This window comes from Chiloscyllium punctatum, chromosome 9 (assembly GCF_047496795.1).
Source record: "Chiloscyllium punctatum isolate Juve2018m chromosome 9, sChiPun1.3, whole genome shotgun sequence".
Taxonomy (NCBI): domain Eukaryota; kingdom Metazoa; phylum Chordata; class Chondrichthyes; order Orectolobiformes; family Hemiscylliidae; genus Chiloscyllium; species Chiloscyllium punctatum.
In genome coordinates this window covers 16,719,372-16,744,632 of record NC_092747.1, presented here as the reverse complement: position 1 = coordinate 16,744,632, position 25,261 = coordinate 16,719,372, and the positions used below count along the sequence as shown (strand labels likewise).

General features: G+C 41.2%; 1 protein-coding gene across 1 annotated transcript in view; it reads right to left on the bottom strand.

Annotated features, from left to right (window-relative positions):
* LOC140480984 (cytokine receptor common subunit gamma-like) overlaps positions 1 to 20,491 on the bottom strand; it is a 53,761-nt gene extending 33,270 nt beyond the window's left edge. Inside the window, exons 1-5 of the mRNA XM_072576596.1 lie at positions 20,416 to 20,491; positions 13,490 to 13,607; positions 6,161 to 6,327; positions 916 to 1,051; positions 354 to 538 (exon numbers count right to left, since the gene is read on the bottom strand). Coding sequence (XP_072432697.1) covers positions 354 to 538; positions 916 to 1,051; positions 6,161 to 6,327; positions 13,490 to 13,607; positions 20,416 to 20,491 — 682 coding nt within the window. The remainder of the gene's footprint in view (positions 1 to 353; positions 539 to 915; positions 1,052 to 6,160; positions 6,328 to 13,489; positions 13,608 to 20,415) is intronic.
* Between the last annotated feature and the right edge of the window lie 4,770 nt (positions 20,492 to 25,261).

Below are 25,261 nucleotides of genomic sequence, written 5' to 3'. Positions count from 1 at the left end.
GGCAGCATCCAAGTAGCTTCGAAATCGACCTTTCGGGCAAAAGCTTATTCCTGATGAAGGGCTTTTGCCCGAAACGACGATTTCGAAGCTACTTGGATGCTGCCTGAACTGCTGTGCTCTTCCAGCACCACTAATCCAGAATCTGGTTTCCAGCATCTGCAGTCATTGTTGTTACCCTATCATGACTAGACAGCGTAGCCTGTTTGCCTATCCCCCATTTTTCTTCCAACCCAGCAACAAAAATATCTTCTAAGATGAGGCATGAAGCCAGGAGAAGTAAAGAGCCAGTGCACTGCTGCCTGTCCATGAATGGAGTTACCAAACTGTGAAGAGTTAAAAGTTATTGGCCATACCTTCTTCTACAAGCATAAATGTATATGGTTTCACAATGGTGTAACTGTTGACGTCAGTGATGTATACATAGAGCCAGTTGGATGTAAAAATGTTTGAATCCTCAAACAAAAGGCAGCTACCATTGAATCTTTGGTTCTGCAAGTATCTGCTGCATTGTTTCATATGCAAGGGAGTTTCTGAGAACCTGGAATGCACAATTTGTTAATCTAGTTAAATGAGAAAGTTAACTGTTCACAGAAATAGTTTTAATTGTCTTTTCTCAGGTACTGTCAGTAGATCCATAATATTATTTTAAAAAAAGGTTTCACATACCTGAGTTAATCAACACATTAAAACGTGGACGAAGCAGAATTTCCAATGTGATTAGCTTGAAGTTCCCAATTAATTTTTAATTAAAAAATAATTACATTTATATGCTGCCTCTTTGACCCGAGGTAACCGAAAGACCTCAATCAGCTCATTCCTCTAAACTCCAGGGATTTCTGACGGAGCCTTTGAATGGCTCTTTAAATCCATTTTAACAGATTGCTTTGTCACCCCAGACTCTGGAATGTAACTTACATGTAATTAACTTCATATTCGCTATTATACATTGCATCTTTGTCTTGTGTCCACATACAACTGAGATTTCCATCATCATAATATGTACAATCCAAATTGGAAGTGTTTGTTTCTTTATTGGTCAATCTATGTGGTCCTGTACAATGGAATGAAAAACACAGCATTAGACAGGTAAAGCAGAATGAAGTATTCCATATTTGACTATGAATTCCTAAAACTGCAATAATATTCTGAACTTTGGAGGAATGGATCACCAAAGTGAGGCAGAAACTGGGCTTTTGGTAGCATTGCTCACTTTCCATTGTGGGAAAAAACCTGGTCATCAGATGCGGGACCCTCTTTGTTGTGCATGGCGCAGGTCCAGCCCTTCCCGTAATCTGTGCCATTGCAGTCACTCAGGTCATCTTCCATTTCATCTGGCGGTCGAAGATAGATTGTGTCCCTAGGGGCACCATGTACTAAACACTGGATAAGGGAGGAAGAACGTACCCAGTGCTGCGTTCATCCTGATGGGCACCTTTGCATGCGGCAGCATCAAGTTGTGCACAGACCTTGGGTACACAAACACCAAGTGTCACCATCTACTGAGATTCTACCTGGCCCTGGTGTTGCAACAGATGGGACTGGCCTCGTTCCCTTGGAATGCTCCAAGTAGCTGGACTTTTCTGTATCACCTGTCCCTTGTGGAGAAATTTACAAAGAAAAACACCTTTGACCACAAGTCCTTCAGGATGTGGTCAGCATGTAACATACTTTGAGATAAATGCCTGGACTCTCTGTGCCCCCACACAATGCCTTCGCAGCATCTGCGGGGGAGGGAGGGGCAGATAGAGACTGTCACACATCTTCAACTAGAATGTCCCTTTACACAGGAAGGCTGAAGGATGATGCAATGGCTTGTGTCAAAGTTTGTCCTGAGCAGCTCCGTGATGCAGGACTCTGTGCTCTATGGTCTGTTCCCTGGGACGCACACTGAGACAAACATCAACTGTGCCTGGACGACCATCAACTTGGTGAAAGATGCTCTTTGGTTTGCCCGAACCTTGTTGCTCTTCCAAAACAAGAAGCTGATCCTGATTGAATGTTGCTGACCGGAACATCCCAAGGTCCAAAGTTAAATGGGGGGCTGTTCAGTTATCAGACCCTCTGCTACCTCAAATATATGTAAGTATAATCTTGTATAAGTAAGAAATGTTTGTTGGATAGAGTCAAACTCCAGTGTTTGATTTGAATCTTCACATGTTGCTGTACAGAACCAAACTACTTCAGTGACTATTCATGTAAAGATATTTTTATGAATAAAGCATATTTTTGAAATTAAAAAGATTCTGAAGACACCAAGCCATAAATCTGATAGGGAACTCAGGAAAACACTTAACAGTAGTTTGGTACAACCGAGTAGCAGGCCATTCCAGAGGGAAATTAAGGATCTGCTACACTGCTGCGGGTTTGGAGACACATATTAACCCAACCAGTAAGAATGGTCCATTTCCTGCCCTGAAGGACATGAGTAGACCATATGGATATTTGCAACAATTAATGATAGTTTTAGGGTCACCATTACTCAGTTAAGATTTATAGTCTTGACTTCATAAATTTCATCAGCCAAAATGGAATTTCAATCTATTTCACTTGTGCTTATCAGGGTCTGTAGATTTCTAGGCCAAAATCATTACCAGAATGCCATATGATATAGAGTCATTGAGACGTACAGCACGGAAACAGACCCTTCAGTCCAACTCATCCATGCCGACCAGATATCCTGTCGAGAAGTAGCACAAGATTCATGTAGTCATAGAAAGTAGAAGCAGGAGTAGATCATTCAACCCTTCAAGACTGCTCCACTATTCAATATGATCATGACTGATCCTCTATCTCAATGCATATTCCCATTTTCTCTCCATACTTCTTGATGGCTATAAAATCCAAAAAAAAAGCTATCCCTTTCATGAATATATTCAATGTCATGGCCTCCATCCATCGATTCATTGCCCTTAGAGTGAAAAAAGCTTTCGCCTGCTCTCAGTCCCAAAAGTCCTACCCTTTATCCTGAGATTATGTCCCATGGTTCTAGACTCTCCAACCAGGCAAAACTCCTTTCCAGCATCTAGTCTTTCCAGCCTTGTTGAAATGTTAAGTATTTCAATCAGGTACACTCTTATCCTTAAACTCTGGTGAATAGAGACCCAGTCAAAGCTGACCAGACAGTCCTGCCAACTCTGTGATGATGTTAATGAACCTGTTCTGCACTCTCTTTCTTCGGTGGGGAGACAAAGCCTGCATGCAGCTATGGCATAAGCAAATATGAGTTAATTAAAGAAAACCAGTATGGAATTGCTAAAGGCAAATCATGGTTAACTAAGTTGCAGAGCTTTTCCTTTACCAGAGAGGCTGAGGAAGTTCTGAGCAAGGGTCATGAAACATTCTCTCCACAGAAGCTGCCAGACCTGCTGAGCTTTTCCAGCAATTTCTGTTTTGGCATCAGTGCTAGGGCCTCAAATTCTTAAAATGTATGTACGTATGAGCTGCCAGAGGAAGTGGTGGAGGTTGGTACAATTGCAACATTTAAAAGGCATCTGGATGGGAATATGAATAGGAAGGGTTTGGAGGGATATGGGCCAGGTACTGGCAGGTGGGAATAGATTGGGTTGGGATATCTGGTCAACATGGACGAGTTGTACCGAAGGGTCTGTTTCCATGCTGTATATCTCTTTGACTCTATGACTCTATGAAGTGATTTGCATGATATGACTGAAGGTATAGCCATTAAATTTAAAGATGGGATGAAGAAATGCAGAAAGATAAATTGTGAATATAACATAAGGAGACTACAAAAATATGTTAGGAAAAGGTCCAGCAAATGAAGTATAATGTGGAAAAATGTGCAATTGTCCATTTTAGCAGGAAGAATGAAGAAAAGAAGAATACACCTAAATGCTGAGAGATTTCAGTACTCTGAGATGCCAGGGGATCTGAGTGTCCTTTTGTATAAATTGTAAAATGTTAATTTGCAGTAAGATAAATAATTAGGAAAGCTAGTGGAATATTATTGTTTATTGTGAAGGAAAATGAATACAAAAGTAGGGAAGTCATACTTCAATTATATTGGGCATCAGTCAGAGCATTTTTGGAATATGAAGTACAGTATGTACTTAAAAAATGAATGTAAATACATTGGAAGCAGTTCAGAGAATGGTTCCAAGACTGGAACCTGGAGTCGGTAGATTGGATTTTGAGGAGAACATGGACAGTCTAGGTATGTATCTGCTGAAGTTTAGAAACTTAAGATATGGCTTTATCGAAACATATAAGATCCTGAGAGGTCTTGATGAGATACACACGGAAAGAATGTTTCCCTCTGTGGGAGAATATAGAACTAGAGGTTACTGTTTAAAAAGGAATCATAAATTTAAAACAGAAGTGAGAAGATTTTCTTTCTTTCACACAGAGCAGTGAGATTGTTGAAACCCCCTTCCTCAGAAGGCAGTGAAAGCAGATTCCTAGAATATTTTTAAGGCAGAGGTAGATAGATTCTCAATAAATAAAAGAGGACGAAAGGTTATTAGCGGAAGGTGAAAATGTGAAATAATCAGGCCAGCCATGATCTTGTTTACTGATGAGCAAGATTGAGGGGCTGAGTTCATATGTTCATTTGTTTGGTTATTGTAATGAGGTTGGCCATATGTATCACATTAAGTATGAGATCCTTGATTGGGGTTGTTAACCAGTCCCAATCAGGGAGCCCGGACTGACAGTGTATAAACAGGAGTCTTAGGGTGTCTCCTCACTCTAGCTAGTCGGTCAGAGTCCATGTGCTGTGCTCGTGTAAATAAAGGGGGACTTGGTGATGGGATACCAGCCTCTGTACAATTAATTCAATTTGAAACTAATGTGTCTCCAGATTTCTCACTCCCTTGTCAGCCCTCTGGGAAAAGGGTCGGGTCCATTTTGGCGCTGCCCTTTTGGAGCCGATCATTTGGCCCTGCCGTTTTGGCTCTTAACTGTTTTGGTGCTCATTTCTTTGGCGCTGAGCTGTTTTGGCACCAATTCAAAATTTAAAAGAAGTCTTGTAGAGCCCATACCAGAAATGGTTGAAAACATTCTAAGCAAGAGAAACAAACCAAAATTTTCACACGATGGTTATCTATATGTGTTTGATAAATGTAGCAAAATGTAGAATTTCATTTTTATAATGAATAGGTTAAAAATAATGCATAAAAAGAATTAGGTTTATTTGTTACAATGCAATAAAAAAAAATTTCTTACAGGCTCTACAAGACTATTTTTTAAATTCTGAATTGATGCCAAAACAGCTCAGCGCCAAAGTAATGAGCTCCAAAACAGTTTAGAGCCAAAATGGCGGGGCCAAATGATCGGCGCCAAAAGGGCGGTGCCAAATAGTCCTATTCTGCTGGGAAAACATCGGTTTGCTTTCACTGTCTCTCAGGAATATGAAAAAATTACAATGGAATATAAAAGCAATTCTACTTAATCATTACAATCACTGGTTAGGCCTCATGTGGAGCATCAATTCTGACTAACATATCTCAGGAAGGATCTTAAAAGGAGAGCATCATTGATTACTGTTAAATTAACAACTGCAGAAAGGAAAAGTCTTTTTCTTTCTATGATTTGGAGATGCGGCTGGTGTTGGACCAAGGTGTACAAAGTTAAAAATCACACAACACCAGGTTATAGTCCAACAGGTTTAGTTGGAGGCACGAGCTTTTGAAGCACTGCTTCTTCATCAGGTGGTTCTTCATCACTACCTGCTGAAGGAGCAGCACTTCGAAAGCTAGTGTTTCTAACTAAACCTGTTGACAATAACCTGGTGTTTGTGATTTTTAACTTTGTCTATCTCACCTCTCATAAACTATTGCACTTTTCTGTGAACTGTAATACATAAACATCCCACTCCAACTGGAATGCCATTTTTTAGAACCATTTATTCACACAATGTAGATGCTTCTGGCTCGGTCAAGAATTATTCTCCATCCCTAATTGCCCTGGGGAAGATGGTGGTGCGCTCCTTTAATGAGATTTTGCAGTCTTTGGAGGACAGGGCATCCAAAAGTGATGTTAGGAAGTAAGTTCCAGGATTTTCACCCAGCAACTGTGAAGGAACAATGACTTTGTTCCAAGACAGAGTGGCATGGGGTAGCTTGCAAGTTATGGTGTAATAGCTGGGCACAAGAAAATTATGACCGCACAGGGTAAGTTCGCTGCAAGCACAAATTCTTCATACCATGCTTCTGAAGTCGGAAGCTATCCACTGCCAGCAGCGTGGAATTGTTCAGAGTTGTTATATATAACCACAACCACTTCTGTGCTTTCTTTCTCTTTTTCAATCCACAACTTTGGTTCTCTTTATTCAAACTGCAGAACTTTCTGTGGAAGTTAGACTTTGCAAACCTGTAGGAGAATTTATTTGTGCAAGAAATTTTAGTGGCTAGTTCATACATTTAACTGTTTTAATCATACACACCCTGGAATTAAAAAGCAACATAAGGAGTTTACAGAGAGGAAATCAAGGAGAAAATGGAGAGAATTTACTAGATGTCCACTGTCAGCAAGAAGGAGCACACAATTTTCTTGGGGGACTGGACATGCTGTGATTGTTTTCCTTAGAGCAGTCAAAGTTAAGAGGTTTAATAAAGGTCATCAACAATAAGATGGATTTTGAAATTTTAAAAGTATTTCTTCACTGATGTGAGCGTTGATTAGCCATCACTAATTGCCCCTGCGAAGGTGGAGGTGAGCTGCATTTTTGAACTGCTGTGGCTCTTGAGTTGTAACCACAGCCACGTAGCTATTAAGAAGGGAGATGGTTCTGGGACATTCGCCCAGTGGTAGTGAGGGAAGGCAATATACTTTCAAGTCAAGATAGTATGTGGCTTAGATGGGAACTTCCATATTTAGGTGTTCCCATGTGTCTGCTGCTTTTCTCAGTGATAGAGGTTGTGGGTTTGGAAGTTGCTGTTGAAGGAGGTGTAGTGAGTTATTGTAGTGCATTTCATATGTCATGGTACCATAGCTGCTACTGTGCTTTGGTGGTGGAGATAATGCCTTTTGAAGGTGGTAGATATGCTTCTAGGCGAATGTGAGGACTGCAGATGCTGGACATCAGAGTCAAGATTAGAGTGGTGCTGGAAAAGCTCAGCAGGTCAGGCAGCATCTGAGGAGCAGGAAAATTGATGTTTCAGGCAAAAGCTCTTCATCAGGAATGAGGAAGGGCTCATTCCTGATGAAGGTCTTTTACCCAAAATGTTGATTTTCCTGCTCCTCAGATATGCTTCTAGTCAAACGGATTGCTTTGTTCTGAATGGTGTCAAGCTTCTTGAGTCAGAGATCACACCACACCAGGTGTAGTCGAACAGGTTTATTTGAAATCACAAGCTTTTGGAGTGCTGCTACTTCATCATGGGTGATGAAGGAGCAGTGCTCCGAAAGTTTGTGATTTCAAATAAACCTGTTGGATTATAACCTGGTGTGGTGTGATCTCTGACTTTGTTCACCCCAATCTCAACACCAGTAATTCCACATCAAAGCTTCTTGAGTATCGTTGGAGCTGCACTCATCCAGGTAATTGGGGAATATTCCATCACACTCCTGACTTGTGCCTTGTAGATGGTGGATGGGTATTGGGGAGGCAGGAGGTGAGTTAATGTTGCCAAATTTGAAGTCTGTGATCTGGTCTTGTAGCCATAGTATTTACATGGCCTGCCCAGTTTAGTTTCTGGTCAATGTTAATCCCCAGAATATTGATAGTGGAGTTGCGGAGATATTCATGCTATTGAATCTCAAGGGAAAGTTGTTTGATATGAAGTTCTCATTTAGTGGCCTTTCTGTTAAGGAGTTATCAAGTCATATCAGTCTACAGTACAGAAAAAAAGGCCCTTTGGCTCATCGAGTTCATGTAGGTCAAAAACAACCAACTAACTATTCCAGTTTCTGAGAAAGGGTCATCGGACCCAAATATTAACTCTGCTTTCTATCTACAGGTGCCACCAGACCAGCTGAGCTCTTTCAGCAAATTCTGTTTTTGTAATTATTCCAATCCCATTTTCTAGCACTTGGCCCTAGTCTTGGCTGCGTTTGGCATCACAAGTGCACAGCTAAATACCTGAAATAATGTGAAGCTTTTTGTCGCTGCCACCCTTAGAAGTCAGGGAGTTCCAGATTCCTGCCATCCTTTGGGTGAAAACGATTTTCCTCAAATCTTCTCGAAACCTCCATTCCCTTACCTTAAAGTTATGGTCTCTGCTCATTGATCCCTCTACTGAAGGGAAAAGTTTCTTTCTGTCTATCCTATCTATGCCCATCATAATGTTATACATCTCAATCTTGTCCCTGTTCAGTTTCCTTGTCTCCAACACAAGCAATGCCAGTTTATCCAATCTGTCTTCATAACTAACTGGTGTGGATATGACTTGTTATTTATTAGGCAGAGTCTGGATATTGTCCATGTCTTTGCAGCGTGTAGACATGGACTGCTTCAGTATCTGAGGAGTTATGAATGGTGCTGAACATTGCACAATCATCAGTGAACATCTCTCAACCTTATGATAAGGGGGAGATCATCGATGAAGCAGCTGAAAATGGGTTGGCCTCCATATTAATCTGAGGAATTCCTGTCATAACCATTGGAGCTGCGATGATTTGCTTTTAATAAACACAATCAAAGGCATGATCTCCAATAAGTGAAGAATCATAGAGTCATAGGGTTATACAGCACAGAAACAATTCATCCATGCCGACCAGATATCCTAAATTAATCTAGTCACATTTCCAGTAATTAGACCATATCCCCGTAAATGAAGGCCTTTTGCGCGAAACGTCGATTTTCTTGCTCCTCGGATTCTGCCTGAACTGCTGTGCTTTTCCAGCACCACTCTAATCCAGATTCTCATATACCCCTAAACCCTTCCTATTCATGTACCTATCCAGATGGCTTTTAAATGTTGTAATGGCACAGCCTCCACAACTTCCTCTGCCAGCTCATTCCTTACATGACCACACTCTTCGTGAAAACGTTCCCCCTTGCACCCTTTCTAAGAGACTTCCCCCTTGATTCCCATTGTTTTCAGGTGTATTCAGGTTCTTTGATATCACATTCAGTCAATAGCTGCCTTGTTGTTGAGGGCTGTCACTCTCATCTCACTTCTGGAGCCTAGCTCCTTTGTCCAGTGTTGAACTAAGGCTGTCATGAGGTCAGGAGCTGAGTGATCCAAAGCCAAGTGGGGGAAATGGTTTGCCTGGGAGGAGGGTCGTTGGCCTTCACTATACACTGACTTACAATAATTGACAACAAACCAGAGGGGAGGAGAGGGAGTTTCTTTTCTTATACAGAAACATTCTTATAAGTTGGAAGAACAATGGAAGCAGGCAGAGTAGTCATTTTCAAAGGAAATTTGAGCCCTGTTTAAAAGGGAAGAACTTCCAAACTTGGGGGCAAAAGAGGTAGCTGTCATGCTAGTGAGGTGAGGAATAGGGAGAGAGAGGAGTTGAACACGTGGCTACAGGGATGGTGCAGGAGGGAGGGTTTTGGATTCCTGGATAATTGGGGCTCTTTCTGGAGTAGGTGGGGACCTCTACAAACAGGATGGTCTCCACCAGACCCAGAGGAGTACCAATATCCTGGGGTGGAGGGGAATTTGCTAGTGCTCTTCAGGTAGGTTTAAACTGATTCAACAGGGGGATGAGAACCAAAATTGTAGTTCGAGTATACGGAGTTTGAGAGTAATGAAGACAGAACTAAGATTTCAAGATCGCAAGAAGGCACTAGAACGCAAGAAATTGGTTTGAAGTGTGTCGACCTCAATGCCAGGAACATCTGGAATAAGGTGGGTGAACTTGCAGCATGGGTTGGCACCTTGGACTTCGATGTTGTGACCACTTCAGAGACATGGGTAGAGCAGGTACAGGAATGGTTGTTGCAGGTTCTGGGATTTAGATTTTTCAGTAAGAACAGAGAAAATAGTAAAAGAGGGGGTGGTGCGGCATTGTTAGTCAAGGATGTATTACAGTTACAGAAAGGGCGTTTGAGGACTCATCTATTGAGGTAGTATGGGCGGAGATTAGAAACAGGAAACTCCTGCTGGGAGTTTTCAAAAGGGCCTCCAAACAGTTCCAGAGATGTATAGGATAGGATAGCAAACGTGACCCTCGGTAGGAACAAGAGTGACAGGGTAGTTGTTATGGGGATCTTTAGCTTTCCAAATAGTCACTGGGAATACTATAGTTCAAGTACTTGTCAAATGTGTGTCGGAGGGTATCCTGACACAGTGTGTAGACAGGACAACAAGGGGCAAGACCACATTAGATTTGGTACTGAGTAATGAATCCAGCCAGGTGTTAGATTTGGAGGTAGGTGAACACTTTGGTGATAGTGACCACAATTTGATTATGTTTACTTTAGTGATGGAAAGGGATAGGTATATGTCATGGGGCAAAATGTATAGGTTCCCTACAATATAGAAACAGGCCCCTCAGCCCAAGACCCATTCCCCTGCCCTACATTTACCCCTGACTAATGCACCTAACACTACAGGCAATTTAGCATGGCCAATTCACCTGACTTGCACCTTTTTGGATTGTGGAAGGAAACCAGAGTACCCAAAGGAAACCCACACAGACACAGGGGGAAGGTGCAAGCCCCACACAGACAGTCACCTGAGGTTGAATCGAACCTGGATCCCTGGCACTGTGAGGCAGCAGTACTAACCACTGAGCCACCATGCCACCCACTGGGGGAAAGGCAATTACAATGTGATTAGGCAAGATTTAGGATGCATAGGATGGGGAAGGAAACTGCTGAGGATGGGCACAGTTGAAATGTGGAGCTTATTCAAGGACCAGCTACTGTGTGTCCTTGATAAGTATGTCCCAGTCAGACAGGGAGGAAGTTGTCGAGTGTGGGAGCTGTGGTTTACTAAGGAAGTTGAATCTCTTGTAAACAGGAAGAAGAAGGCTTATGTTAGGATGAGATGTGATAGCTCAGTTAGGGCGCTTGAGAGTTACAAGTTAGCCAGGAAAGACCGAAAAAGAAAGCTAAGAAGAGCCCGGAGGGGACATGAGAAGTTGTTGGTGGATAGGATCAAGAAAAAACTCTAAGGCTTTCTATAGGTATATCAGGAATCAAAGAATGACTACAGCAAGATTAGGGCCAATCAAGCATAGTAGTGGGACATTGTGTGTGGAGTCAGAGGAAATAGCTGAAGTGCTAAATGAAGAAATTTTGTCAGTATTCACACCAGAAAAAGATTATGTGGTCAAGGAGGATACTAAGATACAGGCTACTAGACTAGATGGGATTGAGGTTCACCGCGAGGAGATGTTAGCGATTCTGGAAAGTGTAAAAATAGATAAGTCCCCGGGCCAGATGGGAATTATCCTAGGATTCTCTGGGGAGCCAGGGATGAGATTGCTGAGCTTTTGGCTTTGATCTTTATGTCATCATTGTCTACAGGAATAGTGCCAGAAGACTGGAGAATAGCAAATGTTGTTCCTTTGTTCAGGAAGGGGAGTAGAGACAATCCTGGAAATTATAGACCTGGGAGCCTTACTTCTGTTGTGGGTAAAGTGTTGGAAAGGGTTATAAGAGATAGGATTTATAATCATCTAGAAAGGAATAAGTCGATTAGGGATAGTCAACACGGTTTTGTGAATGGTAGATCGTGCCTCACAAACTTTCTTGAGTTCTTTTGAGATGGTGACCAAACAGATGGATGAGGGTTAAGTGGTTGATGTGGTATATACGGATTTCAGGAAAGTGTTTGATAAGGTTCCCCACGGGAGGCTATTGTACAAAATAGAGGCATGGGATTGAGGGTGGTTTAGCGGTTTGGATCAGAAATTGGCTAGCTAAAAGAAGACAGAGGATGTTGGTTGATGGGAAATATTCATCCTGGAGTTCAGTTACTAGTGGTGTACCACAAGGATCTGTTTTGGGTCCACTATTATTTGTCATTTTTATAAATGACCTAGATGAGAGCTTAGAAGGATGGGTTAGTAAATCTGTGGATGACACTAAGGTCGGCAGAGTTGTGAGAGTGATGAAGGATGTTGTGAGTTACAGAGGGACATAGATAAGCTGCAGAGCTGGGTTAAAATGTGGCAAATGGAGCTTAATGTGGAAAATTGTGAGGTGAGTCACTTTAAAAGGAGTAACAGGAATGCAGAGTACTGGTCTAATGATAAGACTGTTGGTAATGTAGATGAGCAGAGAGATCTCGGTGTCCAGGTACATAGATCCTTGAAATTTGCTACCCAGATTGACAGGGTTGTGAAGAGGCATATGGTGTGTTAGCTTTTATTGGTAGAGTGATTGAGCTTCGGAACCATGAGATCATGCTGCAGCTGTACAAAACTCTGGTGCGGCCACATTTGGAGTATTGCGTACAGTTCTGGTCACCACATCATAGGAAGGATGTGAAAGCTTTGGAAAGGGTTCAGTGGAGATTTACTAGGATGTTGCCTGGTATGGAGGGAAGGTCTTACAAGGAAAGGCTGAGGGACTTGAGACTGCTTTCGTTAGAGAGAAGGTAAAGAAATAACTTAATTGAGACATATAGGATAATCAGAGGTTAGTTTGGACAGTGAGAGCCTTTTTCCTCAGATGGTGATAGCTAGCACAGGGGGATGTAGATTTAAGTTTAGGGGTGATATATATATATAGGACAGCTGTCAGAGGTAGTTTCTTTACTCAGAGAGTAGTAGGGGTGTAGAACACACTAACTGCAATAGTAGTACACTAGCCAACTTTAAGGGCATTTAAATGGTCATTGGATAGGCATATGGACAAGTATGGAACAGTGTCGGTTCGATGGGCTTCAGATTGGTTTCACAGGGCGACGCAACATCAAGGGTCGGTAGGACCTGTACTGAGCTTTAGTGTTCTATGTTCTAAGAGCCAGAGGAATGGAAATAATTAGGTTTCCAGGGGCTACACAGGAAAAAAAAATGAACAAAATGTTCTTCTATGTAACATTTCTCGATATTCGTATCAATTCACATGATGCCTTTTGGAGAAGTTTTGACAATAGGATCAAAAACAAAAACAGAACTTGATCTAAATGCTTTTAGATTTCCATTCAAGGATTCAGTACTATTTTCGATTCTATTGCTCGTTCTCTTGTGAAACAGCAATACTAATTCTAGGAATGGCTGTTGTGGTTTTTACTGATGGTTTCTTTTGAAATGGAATTTATAGAATTTTGACAGAATTGAGGTCATCAGTTGATGTGAGCAACTCTTTGGAATAAGATGATTCCAAATAAAGGACCAAGCAATTATTCTGGATTTCAACACTGCAGTGACACAGGGAGCAGAAGGAGCAAACTTTAAACAAAGAATGAGCAAGAAGAGAAAATGAAAAGAACATGGACCGTGACATGAAGAGTTAAATGGGGTCAAATTCTGTCACAAAGACAAATTGAGCATGAGAGAAGAATTGCCTTTTGAAGAAAGTTTCTGTCGTATGCTATCGAGGATTGCAACAGAGATACTAAGTGGAAGAAAGAGATAAATAGGAACATTTTAAATTTTAATGCATTTAATCAAGATTGCTACTCACCCATAATAAAATGTGTTATTAACACCATGTGCAGTCCTTTCTTTCAATTTCCATGTGCAGTTTACATACTCCATATTGTGATAAATACAATTGACCTGCTTAGCAATCAGACTTTCTCCTATAAGCAGTTTAGGCAGATATAAAGCGTTATTTGAAATATGACAGGAATGCAGTACACACAAGATTAAAAAACAGTTTCATAACAGTTCTCTTTTATTGATTCATTTCGAAATATTGGTTTTAAGCAAGTTTTCCTGGATTACCTATTCCCGCTTAGACTCGACCAGTCTTCTGCTGGTGTGAAATGGCATTAAAACTAGGTCAATACAGAACTGGCAGCACGGACCAGATTTTCAATAACCAAGTCTGACAGTCTGAGTTGAAAAGCCTTTGAATTACATGATCTTTATGAAAGGAGTGGAGGGGTTAAATAGAGAGGGGAGAGTGTGTGATGAGGTATGGCTTGCAAAAGCCGAAAGCAGAGCCACAGGGTAGATGCGTACTGGATAGACTGGTTAGAAAGATCACCTGAGTTCTCTGAGATACAATCACAGTTGTAGGAAAGGCTGTTTGGCCCTCTAGCTCTCACCATAATACCCCTTCCTTCTGTCACCTCCACACGAACTCACATTCATTTTTAATCTCATGGACCCTTACAGCTACCTTGTCAACACATGCCAATTCTTTCCTACAAGCGCTCCCATAACTCCACATCCTGTCCATGCCTCTCCTTTCTTTTCCAGGCCTATTCACTGAACATACAGTATGCGTGAAATCATGGAGTAAAAGTCAAAGAGATGTACAGCATGGAAACAGACCCTTCGGTCCAACTCGTCCTTGCCAACTACATATCCCAACCTCATTGAGTCCCATCTGCCAGCACTTGGCCCATACCGGCACCACTCCCCACCTCTTCCTCCGCTACATTGATGACTGCATTGGCGCCACCTCGTGCTCCCGCGAGGAGGTTAAGCAATTCATCAACTTCACCAACACATTCCACCCTGACCTTAAATTTACCTGGACCATCTCTGACACCTCGCTCCCCTTCCTGGACCTCTCCATCTCCATTAGTGATGACCGACTTGACACTGACATTTTTTACAAACCCACCGACTCCCACAGCTACCTGGATTACACCTCTTCCCACCCTATCTCTTGCAAAAATGCCATCCTGTATTCCCAATTTCTCCGCCTCCGCCATATCTGCTCCCAGGAGGACCAGTTCCACCATAGAACACACCAGATGGCCTCCTTCTTTAGAGACTGAAATTTCCCTTCCCACGTGGTTGAAGATGCCCTCCAACGCATCTCGTCCACATCCCGCACCTCCGCCCTCAGACCCCACCCCTCCAACCGTAACAAGGACAGAACGCCCCTGGGTGCTCACCTTCCACCCTACAAACCTTCGCATAAACCAAATCATCCACCGACATTTCCGCCACCTACAAAAAGGCCCCACCACCAGGGATATATTTCCCTCCCCATCCCTTTCCGCATTCCGCAAAGACCGTTCCCTCCGTGACTACCTGGTCAGGTCCACACCCCCCTACGACCCATCCTCCCAATCTGGCACTTTCCCCTGCCACCGCAGGAACTGTAAAACCTGTGCCCACACCTCCTCCCTCACCTCTATCCAAGGCCCTAAAGGAGCCTTCCACATCCATCAAAGTTTTACTTTCACATCCACTAATATCATTTATTGTATCTGTTGCTCCCGATGTGGTCTCCTCTACATTGGGGAGACTGGGTGCCTCCTAGCAGAGCGCTTTAGGGAACATCTCCGTGACCAATCAACCAAACCGCCCCGTGGCCCAACATTTCAACTCCCCCTCCCACTCTGCCGAGGACATGGAGGTCCTGGGCCTCCTTCACCGCTGCTCCCTCACCACCAGACGCCTGGAGGAAGAACGCCTCATCTTCCGCCTCGGAACACTTCAACCCCAGGGCATCAATGTGGACTTCAACAGCTTCCTCATTTCCCCTTCCCCCATCTCATCCTACTTTCAAACTTCCAGCTAAGCACTGTCTCCTTGACTTGTCCGGACTTGTCCGACCTGCCTATCTCCTTTTCCACCTATCCACTCCACCCTCTCCTCCTTGACCTATCACTTTCATCTCCTACCCCACTCACCCATTGTACTCTATGCTACTCTCGCCCCACCCCCACCCTCCTCTAGTTTATCTCTCCACGCTTCAGGCTCACTGCCTTTATTCCTGATGAAGGGCTTTTGCCCGAAAAGTCGATTTTGCTGCTCGTTGGATGCTGCCTGAACTGCTGTGCTCTTCCAGTACCACTAATCCAGTATTTGCTTTCCAGCAACTGCAGTCATTGTTTTTACCCCATATCCCTCTAAGCCATTCTTATTCATATACCCATCCAGATGCCTTTTAAATGTTGCAATTGTATCAGCCTCCACCATTTCCTCTGGCAGCTCATTCCATACACGTACCACCCTCTGCATTAAAAAGTTGCCCCTTAGGTCCCTTTAATATCTTTCCCCTCTCACTCTAAACCTATGCCATCTAGTTCACTGACCCCAGAGTAAAGACCTTGTCTATTTACACTATCCATGGTCCCTCATGATTTTATAAACCTCTATAAGGTCACCAATCAGCTTCTGACATTCCAGGGAAAATAGCCCCAGTCTTTTCAACCTCTACCTACAGCTCAAATCCTGCAACCCTGGCAACATCCTTGTAAATCTTTTCTTCACCCTTTCACATTTCACAATATCCTTCCGATAGAAAGGAGACCAGAACTGGATGCAATATTCCAAAAGAAGCCAAATCAATGTCCTGTATAGCTGCAACATGATCTCTCAACTCCTATGCTCAATACTCTGACCAATAAAGGGAAGCATACCAAACGCCTTCTTTACTATCCTATCTACCTGTGACTCTATTTTCAAGGAGCTAGGAACCTGCACTCCAAGAAGTAACACTGATGAGTGTGGAGCTGTTCAGAAATGAAATGCTCATTCACAAATCTTTAAGAAAACTGCTGTACACACAACTTCTGTAAGTGCCAATCAGACAGACCATTAAAGTATTAACAACAGAGACTTCCAACACTTCATAACTCTTGATCTTGTGTAAATGAACATTGAGACAATGACAAAAGGAAGAACAATGCATTATAATGACGTAAATACAACAGGCAAGCAAATGTCTTTCAACAGCTGTCTCCAACTGTCAATACAGAACCCTGCCTAAAAAAATCCTTTTATACAAGTTTGAACTGTCAGCTGAGCACTTGTTAATGAGATCATCCATTTCTACTGGAAGTGTTGCTAAAACTGCTGATGGAACCAGAATCCATGCCTTTGTTCCCTCTGGATTTGACAATTCCAGTGTATTCTTGGCTGATTATCTTCCATAACTGTGAGGTCAATGATTGCTGAGGTCCTGACTAACACTAAGCCCTATCCACATTACCTATGTGCTCTCTGATCCAACCTGTACTGCTCTATTTCTAGTCTCTTTCGGATCCTTTTCTGACAATGGACAATATGCCAAGGTTTAAGACTTGAAATTCTCTCCTTTAACATCTCCATCTCCTTAACCCACATTTTTTTTTCCCTTTAAATGTACCAAAAACCTGACCATAAGACCAAAGTGGAGATGGTGGCATCGTGGTATTGCTACTGAGCAATTGCCGAGAGTCCAAGGCAAATGTTTTAATCACATATGCCCTGAATGCACTGATGCAAGTTTTATCATGGTAGCTGGTTATGATTTTAAAGGAAATAGCTACAGAGATGGTGAATGGAGTATTAGCAATTTTTCAATTTCCAATAGACCCTTAGAGTTTTGTAAAGTCCCAGCAGACTAAGAAACTGTAAATGTAATACTCTTCTTCAAAAATAGAGAGTGCTAAGAAAAAAAAGGTATAGATAAGCCATTTAGCATAACACTTATCATTGGGAAAGTATTAGAGTCTGTTGTCTATGATGTAATAGCAGGGCATTTAGAAACACATGATAGTATTGAGTAGAGTTAGCATGGCTTCATGCCTGACAAATGTAATCAATTTGTTTTGAAGAGAAAGTGAGCAGGATAGAAAAAGGGAAGCTAGTAGGTGTAATATATTTGGATTTCTCAAAGTTGTTTGTTAAGGTACTGTAGATAAAGCTACTTAATAAGAAAAAGGCCCAAGGTGTAGGAGGTAGTATATTAACATGGACTAAATAATAGAAGACAGAGAATTGAGATAAGGGGCTATTTTCAGGATGGCAGCCTTAACAAATGGCATGACACAGGGATTAGTGTTGAGGCTACAATTATTTACAAACAAAATTAATGACCTCAATGTGGGAAGTGAATTTATCATCATCTAAGTTTGAGTTAACACAAACATATGTAGGAAGGCATGTAGTGAGGATGACCCAAAGAGTTTACAGAAGGTTATAAGCAGGTTAACACAGTGGGAAAATAAAGCTTTCAGATGAACTATAATGTGGGGAAATGTTAGATTGTGCACATTGGCAGGAAGAATAGCGGAGGTGAATATTATTTAAATGGTGACTGCAGGGAGTGCAGCACACAGGGGTTGGGCTTCCTTGTGCATGAACCACAGAAAGCAACCCCCAAGCTCAGTGGGTACTGGGGAGGGCAAATAGAGTTTGAAGAAGAGTCACTGGACCTGAAATGTTAACTCTGCTTTTTCTCCACAAATGCTACCAGAGTTTTTCCAGCAGTTTCTGGTTTTGTTTCTGCTTTCCAGCATTCACAGCTCTTCACAGGTTTTTGACATTAAATGTTGCTGAGGTTGTAAAAGAAAACACTTCATAAAAGTGCCTATATAACATTTCGTGATATTCTGAAACACCACAATTTATCTAGCAATGTTCAATCGTCTCCAGGCAAAGATGGTTTCTATTAAAAAAAGAAACTTCATTGATTTTAACCTCCAAACAGGGAAAGGATTAGCAAGAAACCAATGATTCACACCTTGACATGTATTAGTCTGCAATGGAAATTTCTGAGCAATACATATGAATAATATGTGCAGAATATTATCAGATTACCTAGAAAGTAATTCACTATCTCTATTATGTCAGGCACATAATAAAACAAAACTGATTTGGTCTTAAAGCATTGTGAAAATAAAAACACAAAGAACATTAAATCAACTGTCATCATAAAGACTAACTAATACATCAGACATTAGTGGCACTGCTGCCTCACAATACCAGGGACCCAGGTTTAATTCCAGCCTCTGGCCACTGTCTGTGTGAAGTTTACACATTCTTCCTGTGTCTGCATGGGTTTCCTGTGGACATTTCAGTTTCGTCCCATGGTCCAAAGATGTGCAGGTTAGATGGATTAACCATGGTGAATCGCCCCTTAATGTCTACAGTTGTGCAAACCAGATTAACCATGGGAAAATGTACGGTTATAGGATTGGGACATGGGTCTGGGTGGGGTGTTCTTCAGAGGGTTGGTGTGAACATGATAGGCTGAATAGTCTGCATCCACACTGTTGGGATTCTCTACGTCATCCCTTCACACACCAGCGCAGTATTGAGAGAGAACGATGTTATCATAGAATAAAGATAAAATATTGCAGAAGCTGGAAATCTGAAACAAAAATAGAAATTGTTGGATAAACTCACCAGGTCCAGTAGCTTCAGTGGACAGAGAAACAGAGTTAATGTTTTGATTAGATGAGATTCCCTACAGTGTGGAAGCAGGCTATTTGGCCCAACAAGTCCTCATCTCTGAAGAGTAACCCACCCCCCTACATTTATCACTAGCTAATGCATCTAACACTATAGGCAATTTAGTACAGCCAATTCACCTGACCTGCACATCTTTGGATTGTGGGAGGAAACCAGAGCACCCGGAGGAAACCCACGCAGACACGGGGACAATATGCAAACCCCACACAGATAGTTGCCCAAGGCTGAAATCAAACCCGGGTCCCTGGTACTGGGATGCAGCAGTGATAACCACTGAGCCACTGTGTCACTGTGACAGCTCGAGAGAATTCCATTTCTAAATAAGGGCCATGCTTGTCTTGAATTAGTTAAAAGAGTTAGTTTTTGAGCCAAAGTTTAGTGATGTATCTGGACATTGGGTAAAATAGAAAAAAAAATACCAATAGCATATGACTTTTATTTCATTTGCTACACTAAATTAACATAAAATATAAATATTACCAACAATACAATTTTCTTTTATTCTTTCACAGAATCTGAGCATCACTGGCTAGGTCAGCAGTTGTTCCCCACCCTTAATTACCCAGAGGGCAATAATGAGTCAACCACATTGTCGTTGGTCTGGAGTTAAATGCAATACAGATGGTTAACAGCAGACTTTGTTCTCTAAAGGAGATTAGTGAACCAGGAGGGCTTCTATGTTAACTAACAATAGCCACAATTAACCAACTCTTTATTGCAGTTTTTTTTGTATTGGATACCGATTTTGCCAACTGCCATGGTGGGATTTGTGCCTTTTTCCCCACAACGTTGTCCTGGGGACTCTGCATTGCGAATTGAGTGACATTACCGCTGTACCAGCACCTCCCAGGGATGGCAATAAAGCATTGGCATATTATATTTCCCACCTATCCACATTCCTCGGTTAATTTGTGAAAGGTCATTGAGTTCAACTTTCTCCTTACTAATGAACCGAAGCTGAACAAGGCACGTTCTACTATGTCTAGATTTCAGGGATGTCTACTCAAGCGTTTTGGAATCAAAGATCTGTCCACTCTCTCTCCAGAGTGGGTATGGTGATAATGTGAAAGCTGTAGACATGCATCGCTTGACTCTGGATTTTTCTTTAATCAATAAATATGACACGACTTCAAAGCAATGTCATTAAAAAAAACATTAATTACAATGGCAAATACCAAATCACCTTACCCTTGTCCAAACTGTCCTACCTTCATCCCATAGAAAAAATCATTCAGTACTTACCTTTCTTGGTGGACTGAGCACCCATTTGTTGCAAACTGACAAGGAAAGCCACACAAAGAGGAAACATCAAAGCCATTTTTGAAAAGTGAAATGATTTTCAAGTCTAGTTCTACATGTATTGCCACTACACCTCTTCATTTAATTCATTCATCTGGTTTAGCATGGAGGAGCTTGTGGCTTATCATTATATCCTTAAATGATAAATGTTGACTTTGTCATGCTTCCTGAACTCATTTCCTGCTTTACAAACTCGTCACTTTAATCAAATAAAGTATCTTATTTCGGATTTTTACTGTGGTTTCTAAAAGCTTGTGCTTGCTCCTTCAAATGCAAATGATCTTTTGCTATAATTTCTGTGTCTTGTCATATTGCTCCATGAGCTACCTGATGAAGGAGCAGTGCTCTGAAAGCTAAGACTTCCAAATAAACCTGTTGGACAATAACCTGGTGTTGTGTGAGTTTTAACTTTGTCCACCCCAGGCCAACACCAGCATCTCCATATCATGTCCATCAAATGTAACACATTTGTTAAGTTCCAAACTAAAATGTGTAATATTGAAAATAACCATTTATGGTATGTGCAAGAGCTTTTAAGTTAAAAGGAACAGTATTGGAATGACTTAGAGGTACTGCTGTTGGACTGGGGTGGTCAAAGTTAAAAACCATACAACACCAGGTTATAGGCCAACAGGTTTATTTGGAAGTACTAGCTTTCAAGTCACTCCTTCATCAGGTGGTTGTGGAGAATAAGATCATGAACATCTTTCAGTATTACATAAGCAAAATACTGTGGGTGCCCAAATCAGAAATAGAATCAAATTAACTGGAAATACTCAGTAGGTAGGGTAGTATCTGTGGAGAGAAACTGACTTAATTTTCCAGAGTAACTTTGGGCCTAATCTCCTAGACATGTACAAAATGGGAACTTCTCCTACAGTCCTATGAATTCTAATGTGAAGCCTAAAGTTACTCTGCAATTGCCTTTGAAACTTCATTTGTTTTTTGATTCAAGCTGACAAACTGGACAAGTCAGGTCCCAGAATGAAATCAGTCTTGATAAACCATAGGTTTTATCTTTGCAATGTGTTATTCTAGTCACTGAACATATTCACAAGAGACTGCCATTGTACTTCCAATAAAAGAACCTAAATGTTTATTGTACAATAAAGGAAAAAAAAACCCCACAAACTATATATTATACAAGAACTATTCGAAACAGTCTTACAAATATCAGAAATAAAGATTCATCACTCTTACCTTCAACAACAATGTAACAAACATATAAATGTCTGCTGAGGCTCTCAGGCTAAAATACCTCATTCAGCTGGCAGGATATAATTGGTTTCTGAAGCTTTCTTCTTAATGACTTCAAAGCACTTGTGGAACAAACTCATGGGTTTTCCACACATTCACCTTCTATCAGTTTTCTGGCCGCTCTTCTTACTGGTTTTGTACCTCAGTATCAATTGTTTGGTAATGACAGCTGTAGACTCATTGCATTTCTGTTTGTATTTCTCTTAGGCAACTCAGGGCTATTTTTGGAGACTGCTAAACCAACAGTGTCTTTTCTCTCTGACTGAATCTACACACTAACTCATCGTCTGAATGGTTTTGTCTTTCTATGATACTGGACTCCGATCATAGCTCACAAATATTTTTGCTTATAATTAGTGGAAACTTGATTTTTTTTTGTTTTTCATCTGCATGGAGACTGCTTTGGTGAGTTGGACACAGGGAATGCTAAAGAAGCCTAGTAGGTCTGGCTCCATCTATAGAGAGAGAAATAGGTTTAATGTTTCAAGTCCGATAAGACTCTTCTTCAGAAGATGCTAAACCTGATAGGTTTCTCCAACATTCTCTGAATTTGTTTCAGATTTCCAATGTCTGCAGTGTTTTGCTTGTACTTGGGTGATTTTATTTTTAAAAACAACATTGAAGATAACAGAAACAAAATTTGCACTTGATATATGTACCTTAGACTTGAAGTTTTGCAATCTTTATGCTGGTTTCATTTGGATTGTGTTCATGAAACAGATGAAAAAATGAGGCAAGTGAAAATATTATAAGGGTGAACGTTAGAATAGAATTCAGTCGAGTTAAAATTGGAGAGAACAGCATCAGATTTTTGAAATTGCAGATGGCAAGGTTACTTGTTAAGTTGACATGCTTAGAATTAGTGGCGTTGTTAGGTTGGAATGATTAAACTTAAAGTTAGATCTGGCAGCATTTGTCGAGACACTGTACCACTGTACCACAACAGCTCCCTCTTTCAACACCAATGTACCGGATTATTGATATCAGCTGTGGCTCCATGGTAACATTACCACACTTCAGCTTGTGGATTGTGGAATTGAGTCTTAGTCTAACTCTTGGGTTCGAAAATCAAGGCTGATATTTTTGTGTGGTCCTATGGAGGTGCTACACTGGCACACAGGGGTGATACACAGGGGTATCATCTTTCAGATCAGACAATAAATTAAGGTCCTGATGGACAAATAAAAGATTCCATGGCATTATTTTAAAGAAGATTATGTGACTTAGAGTTGGTGAGCACGTCATTGTACATCCCTCAACCAATATTGCAAATAGATTATTTGATTATCTCACTGAGATTTTTGGGAGCTTGTTCTTCACAGATTGGCTCCTATGTTTCCTACATTACACTTTAAATGTGTTTCATTGGCTGCAAAGTACCTTGGGATGTCCTGAGGCTGCAAAGAGCACCATATATTTTATTTTGTTTGCTATTATATGTACTTGGTGCTGTCAATATTACTAAATGCTCTCAAAATTAAGGGAGAGACAAATGTAGAAACTAACACAAATGTCTTGCAATTGCCCTGTGGGTTGGTGATAACAAACTTTTGACCACAGTCAGACAAAATACGTGCTATTTTATGAATTCAGTCATCTTAAACCAATGGTACCATCATTAAAATTTAATAGGAATTTGATAAAAATGTGTCTTCATGTTAATTATTGCTATCACATTCTATAACTTCACTTTAACATTCTCAAACAGATTTTATTACCAAATCTGTTTGTCTTGTTTTGGTAGGTATCATTTTATTTGAATGTAATTTTTATCATATATATTTGTGTTACTGGATATATGGGTCATGATTTTCTGATGAACAGATTTTTGGGAGTAGCACATCAGGATCCTGTGGAATCCCTGACTAACAAAGTCCGAGGGAATTACCTGGGAAATTGCAGATTCCAATGAGCAACTCATTAATGCCTCCCAATCTCTGAAGTATCATTCTAAATCAAAGCATTTGGAAGCCATTATAATCCTAGATCAAGTTATTACAGGACGAGAGATCATTTCAGATCTCAAGCTGAAATCTGACTTGATAGCTTGTTTTTTGATTTGCTTTTATTTCAGAAGGCGTTTGGTATGCTTGTTGCTATTTGTCAGTGCACTTAGCATAGATGTTGGGAGGCCATGTTGCAGCTGTACAGGACATTGTTTAGGCCACTATTGGAAACCTGTGTGTAATTCTGGTCTCCCTGGTATAGGAAATACTTTGGGAAACTTGAAAGGATTCAGAAAAGATTTATAATGATGTTGCCAGGGTTGGAGAGTTTGGGCCATAGGGAGAGGTTGAATAGGTTGGGGTTATTTTCCGAGGATTGTCAGAGGCTTACTGAGGTTCATAAAATTATGAGGGGCATGGATAGGGTAAATAGACAAAAACTTTTCTGCAGGGTTGGAGAGTCTAAAACTAGAGGGCATAGGTTTGAGGTGAAAGGGGAAAGATTTAAAATGGACTTAAGGGGCACGTGCATGTATGGAATTAGCTGCCAAACGAAGTAGTGGAGGCTAGTACAATTATAACAATTAAAAGGCACCTAGATGGGTACATGATAAGGAAGAGTTTAGAGGGATATGAGCTAAATATTGGTAAATGGGATTAGATTAATTTAGGACGCCTGATTACCATGGATGAGTTGGACCAAAGGGTCTGTTTTCGTGCTGTATATCTCTATGATTCCATAACAAGGTGGTCTTTCACTGGAACACAAGCACGCATTGTTGCAGATTTAGGTTTAACAATAAAAGAGAAATTTATTGCACATAACAAATGGAGTGAAGGTAGAATAAACCAAAATATTTACACACAATGCAATTTGAAAGATTTCAAACAACATGGTAGAAGCACAATCCCATCTGACAATACAATCTCTGCCCAGAATCTAATGCTTCTTCTCATTTAAGCACTCAACCAACCTCTTCTGCCCAGCACCTCAGTCCCCTCCAACAGCCCATTGTCCTTCCATCTCTGGATCTGAAACCCTGTCCATAGGATACAACATCATCCTCTCTATTCAGGACTTCATACTCCCTTCCCCACTGCTGGACACATTTTTTTCATTCATGGAATGAGGGCATTTATTGCCCATTCCTAATTGCCCGGAGGGCAGTTAAGAGTCAACCACATTGTTATGGTTCTGGAGTCACATGTAGGCCAGACCAGGTAAGAATGGCAGATTTCCTTCCCTAAAGGACATTTGGGAACCAAGTGGATTTTTCTGACAATTGATAATTCGTGGTCACCATTAGACTCTTAATTCCGAATATTTATTGAATTCAAATTCCACCATCTGTCATGGTGGGATTTGAAGCAAGTACCTCCAAATATTACCTGGGTCTCTGGATTGACAATCTAGTGATAATACCACTAGGCATTTGCCTCCTCCTGTCTTCACAGGAACTAACAGCCCCATCCCCCAAGGGAGCATTCACCTCCCCAGCCACCAGATCCAATATCTCCCATCAAACCTGACCTGCCCTAAACTCTCCATTACTTATTTAGCCCTCTTTCCACCTTGTGCTCTGGCA